Here is a 6000-nt window from a genome sequence, read left to right on the forward strand (position 1 = left end):
GTGGACGGGAAGGGGTAGCGGCTGTTATATTTTGCATTACTTTTTTTTGTTAGTGTATCGGCTTGTGCCACTCCGTGTCAGCAGAGTGGGTGAATGAGGGGTGAGAACTGCAGTGTCAGAGCTGTTGCGTCCAGGGCCAAAATATAATCCTTCTGTGGTCCTGTTGATTGTGCTTTTTTTTTGCTTTTTTTTAATATTGTGGTTATGATACCCCTTGTATCACTTTTTGTGGTTATATCATGCTTCTGTTTCATCCTATGTGCTTATTCGATTCGTTAGCTTCCTTTTATAAAATAGCGTTCATGATAGTCCTTGTATGACTTTTCATGGTCATTTCATACGTTTCTGTTTCATCTTGTGTGTTTATTCGATTCCTTAAGGAACTTGTTTCAGCGTAAGTTATAGCGCTATATAAAAAAAGAAAGAATTGTGACCATTATTATGTTGTCATTATTTGGGTGGCCGGCTGGTTCACCAGCTAACTAGTCACAGCCAGTCAAACTTTCACTTAGACACTTATTTATTATTTACTTACTTTTTCACTTACTTTTAGTACGGTACAAAATTGTACGTGACAGGACATGACAGAATATGACAGCGCATACAGCACAGTACAGTACAGAACAGTGCAGTGCAGTACATACCGGTACTGCGTAGCACAGCACAATACAAAACACAGTTTAGTGTTGTGCAGTCAAGCACAGTGCAGTGCGGAATAGAATAGTACATTGCAGCACAATACTGATCACTGCAGTGCAGCACATTACAGTATCGAAGACAGTGTAGTGCAGCACAGTATTGCACAGTGCATTGCTTCACAGTATTGTACAGTGCAGCACAGTATTGCACAGTGCATTGCTTTACAATATTGTACAGTACAGCACAGTATTGTACAGTGCATCACAGTATTGTACAATGCATCACAGTATTGTACAATGCATCACAGTATTGTACAATGCAGCTCAGTATTGTACAGTGCAGTGCATCACAGTATAGTACATTGCAGTGCAGCTCAGTATTGTACAGTGCATCACAGTATTGTACAGTGCATCACAGTATTGTACAATGCATCACAGTATTGTACAATGCAGCTCAGTATTGTACAGTGCAGTGCATCACAGTATAGTACATTGCAGTGCAGCTCAGTATTGTACAGTACAGTGCATCACAGTATTGTACAGTGCATCACAGTATAGTACATTGCAGTGCAGCTCAGTATTGTACAGTACAGTGCATCACAGTGTAGTACATTGCAGTGCAGCTCAGTATTGTACAGCGCATTGCAACACAGTATTGTACAAAGCAGCAAAATATTATACAGTGCAGTGAATTGCAGCACATTATTGTACAGTGCAACACAGTGTTGTACAGTGCATCGCAGCAGTGTTGTACAGTGCATTGCAGCACAGTATTTTACAGTGCAGCACAGTATTGTACAGTGCAGCACAGTATTGTACAGTGCAACACAGTGTTGTACAGTGCATTGCAGCACAGTATTTTGCAGTGCAGCACAGTATTGTACAGTGCATCACAGTATTGTACAGAGCAGCACAGTGTTGTACAGTGCATTGCAGCACAGTATTGTACAGTGCATCACAGTATTGTACAGAGCAGCACAGTATTGTACGGTGCATCACAGTATTGTACAGTGCAACACAGTGTTGTACAGTGCAACACAGTGTTGTACAGTGCATTGCAGCACAGTATTGTACAGTGCATCACAGTATTGTACAGTGCAACACAGTGTTGTACAGTGCATTGCAGCACAGTATTGTACAGTGCATCACAGTATTGTACAGAGCAGCACAGTATTGTACGGTGCAGTGCAGCACAGTATTATACAGTGCATCACAACACAGTGTTGTGCAGTGCAGTACAGTATTGTACAGTATTGTACAGTGCAGTACAGTATTGTACAGTGCAGTACAGTATTGTACAGTACATCGCAACACAGTATTGTACAGTGCAGTACAGTGTTGTACAGTGCAGTACAGTATTGTACAGTGCAGCACAGTATTGCACAGTACATCGCAACACAGTGTCGTACAGTGCAGTACAGTGTTGTACAGTGCAGTGCAGCACAGTATTGCACAGTGCAGTACAGTATTTTACAGTGCAGTACAGTATTGTACAGTGCAGTGCAGTACAGCATTGTACAGTACAGTATTGTACAGTGCAGTGCAGTACAGCATTGTACAGTACAGTATTGTACAGTGCAGTGCAGCACAGTATTGCACAGTGCATCGCAACACAGTGTTGTACAGTGCAATGCAGACAGTAGTGTACAGTGCAGTGCAACAACAGTACAAGTGAGCATATTCTAACACAAACTGTCACACGACACGACACGCTACCTGACGACCAATGTGTAATCGCCGCTTACTGAGGAGTCCCGGACCAAGAAATGACCATGGGTCTTGGCCATCAGGATTCGGTTGGCCTCCTCCCTGCACACACACACACACACATGCACGCACACACGCACGCATGCATGCCCGCCCGCACACACACACACACACACACACACACACAACACACACACACACACACAACACACACAAACGAAAGAGTACTTAGAACGAGTAACTCAAACGGTTGTGTACATTCTATGCTCTCTTTTGGTTTTATAGCGCTGAGTGTGGTTCAGATGGTTGATAGAATGGATAGTGATCAGCGGAGCTTTCTCAAAGTAGTTACAAAGAGATCAATTTTTGTGTGACCGGTTAAACATGACTGTCACTTAGCTACAATTCCTACATAAACGTTTTGTATAATTTGTCGTTATCTAACATTCATCCATGTCAAAATAACGACAAATTATACAAGACGTTTATGCCGTTAGTTTCGGTTTCGAGGAGTGAAGGATCAGAGCATTCAGACTGACGTGAATATAACATACTACATTCAGTGGGTTATGGAAACACAAACACGCCCTGTACCGTACGCATACCCTAACCGGATGGGCAGAAAACGACAAGACAAGTGAAAGCCCACGCGAAATTACTAGTGAACAAGGAAGTACTAGCAGCCAACGAACTTCGAAGAAAAAAGATTTTTTAAAGCCCAATCTGCGCATGAAGTCTACCAACGCGCCTACCAAATACACATGGAATGAAAATTAATGGTGTTTTTAGGGTTTACTTCATGAAAATGGCGAACATCAGTTGCATTACCATCCAGTGTATAAACATCACCTAATCATTGGGGTGCAGTGCAGTGCAATACAGTATTGTACAGTATACTATACGACATTACACGTGTGTGTGTGTGTGTGTGTGTGTGTGTGTGTGTGTGTGTGTGTGTGTGTGTGTGAATCTATGTGTTGGAATTCGTGTGCGTTTATGCATAGTGTTGGGTCCGTGTACATTTGTTTTTGGCTATAGTGTGTGTGTTGTGTGTGTGTGTGTGTGTGTGTGTGTGTGTGTGTGTGTGTGTGTGTGTGTGTTATTCATTATTATCATTATTGTTAAAATTATCATTATTATCATTATCATTTCATTATTATCATTATCATCTATCTTATTTCATTTCACTTTTTTTCCTGGAGGCCTGACTATGCGCGTTGGGCTAAGTTGATGGTCTGGCATCTGCTTGGCAGATGTGGTGTAGCTTATATGGATTCGTCCGAACGCAGTGACACCTCCTTGAGTAGCTTAACTAACCTGAACTAAGATGAAACAAACAAACAGGACAGGGAATGGAGGGATAAGGATAAGAGAGAACGAGAGAGAGAAAGAGAGACAGACAGAGACAGAGAGAACTCCATTAATCGTTCAGTTTAATCAGTAAAGCCACGGTCCGTTCTGAAGTACAGTACAGCAGTACAGTAAATATGAACAGTTCACACGGAACTGCATATTGGCTAATTTGATCAGTAATGTACCTGACAGAAAAGTATACTGACTGTACATTGTACATAGTCCTCAAGGCCTGACTAAGCGCGTTGGGTTACGCTGCTGGTCAGGTATCTGCTTGGCAGATGTGGTGTAGCGTATATGGATTTGTCCGAACGCAGTGACGCCTCCTTGAGCTACTGAAACTGAAACTGTACATAGTTGACTCAACAAAGGATAATGGTGCTCCACAGGCTTTAGACTCAAAAACATAATTACTCAAGGATAAAGACTAGACACTGCCAAGTCTCCCAATCTGTCCTTGGGGCAACAACAACAACAACAATAATAATAATAATAGGTGTTATCCCAGTCATGATAAGAATAATGAAAGTAATCGCACGGAAAAAATACAAGACACAGCACATTGTGGTACATTCGCATCGTCATATACAGACAAGAAACATTTAAATGCAAAGTCGAAAGACACGAACTAAATAGGTTATCACGGTTGGTGAATTAAACACATGCACATAATAAATTGGAAGTGGGAAAGGAGAGAGAGGGGGGGGGGGGATAGGGGCATACACATACATGCTCTCTCTTTCTGTCATACACACACACACGTACATACAAACAATCATCCCCCTCATCTCCCCCCCTCATCCCCCCCACACACATACCTACCCACCCTTACCACCACCACCACCACCACCACCACCCCACACACAGACGACTCACTTGTCCAGTCCCTCCCAGTACCAGGACTGGCTGGCCAGATCACTACCATTGTTGTCGCCGTCCTCAATGCCAATCCCCAGTAGAGCGTACTCCGCCATCTGGAACATCCACATCAGTATTAGTCATAACTCTGTGTGTGTGTGTGTGTGTGTGTGTGTGTGTGTGTGTGTGTGTGTGTGTGTGTGTGTGTGTGTGTGTGTGTGTGTTCGTCTGATACATTCAATACCTACTACAATCGTCTTGACGTAATTTAAGATGTTTAAACTGAAAATGTTTAGGTTTAAATGGCTGCCTGGAAAACCGAGGTAAAGCCCCTACAAGCCCGACGTGGGTTTCGCGCGCACACACACACACACACACCCACACACACACTCACACACACGCACACACACACACACACTCTCTCTCTCACACACACACACACACACACACACGCTCTCTCTCTCTCTCACATATGAAAGGAGAGACCAAGCGGCAACCAATCAACAAATACCGTGTTTGTGGTACCGAGCAAGAGAGAGAGAAAGAGAGAGCGACAGACATACAGAAACACACACATAACAACGATACAAAACAAAACAGGCATACCCACCTCCTCAATCGTGACCGATCCAAAGTTGCACAGAAACACACCCCACAACCCACTTCACACACACACACACACACAGACGTCCACCTTAAACCGTGCTCTGAGCCGAAAACATTCCGGCAAGCGTTTCGAGCATACCCACGGTTCTACCCTCCGCTCCTTTCAATTTCCAGCTGGGCTGACTCACAAAGTGAGCTACTTAAAATAAAAAAATTAAAAAAAAAGTGTCAGTGCGACACTCACGAAAAGGATTTTTCCTCGTCTTCTGTCTCCTTACACTTCACTTCTTTCAAACTGCATGTACAGTGGCTGTGCTGAAATACAGTGGCTTGTCAGTAATGCTGGTGTCGTGGAGAGATGCGAACAAAAGCGACACAGAAAAGAACGCGAGCGTCCACAGAACGTCGTTGAGAGACTGTGACCAGCTGACAGAGACAGAGCGTGCACGTACATTAACTCAGAATTAAGGTTCCGGGTTTGCTGCTTTTTAAAGCTGCTTTCACCCATGTGGTGACTGATACTTCGTAGAGTAGCAATGAACACACACTGTGCGCACACACGCACGCAACCTCCCCCACCCTCCCCCAAACATACATGTGTAGAAATTTGTTTTGTTGTTGTTTGTTTGTTTTTTTTATTTGCTGCCATCTGCACCATTTCAGTGGCATTACTCCCAAGTCGCTCATTTAGATTCCCCCATACACGGCCACACCCGGGTTCGTCAGTAACAGTTCAGCGTCGGAAGTCCGCAAGGAACCATTGATGGTAGGTTGCCAGGAGGCCACACACCAGAGGAGACCCTGCACTGCTGCTGAGTCACTTCGGTGGTGTTCAGTG

General features: G+C 43.8%; 1 protein-coding gene across 1 annotated transcript in view; it reads right to left on the bottom strand.

Annotated features, from left to right (window-relative positions):
* Nucleotides 1-6000, bottom strand: part of LOC143279794 (phosphatidylinositol 3-kinase regulatory subunit alpha-like) — a 91044-nt gene that overhangs the window by 14792 nt on the left and 70252 nt on the right. Inside the window, exons 2-3 of the mRNA XM_076583968.1 lie at nucleotides 4575-4672; nucleotides 2355-2447 (exon numbers count right to left, since the gene is read on the bottom strand). Of these exons, the coding sequence (XP_076440083.1) occupies nucleotides 2355-2447; nucleotides 4575-4672 (191 nt within the window). The remainder of the gene's footprint in view (nucleotides 1-2354; nucleotides 2448-4574; nucleotides 4673-6000) is intronic.

This window comes from Babylonia areolata, chromosome 3, assembly GCF_041734735.1.
Source record: "Babylonia areolata isolate BAREFJ2019XMU chromosome 3, ASM4173473v1, whole genome shotgun sequence".
In the NCBI taxonomy this organism is placed as follows: Eukaryota; Metazoa; Mollusca; class Gastropoda; order Neogastropoda; family Buccinidae; genus Babylonia; species Babylonia areolata.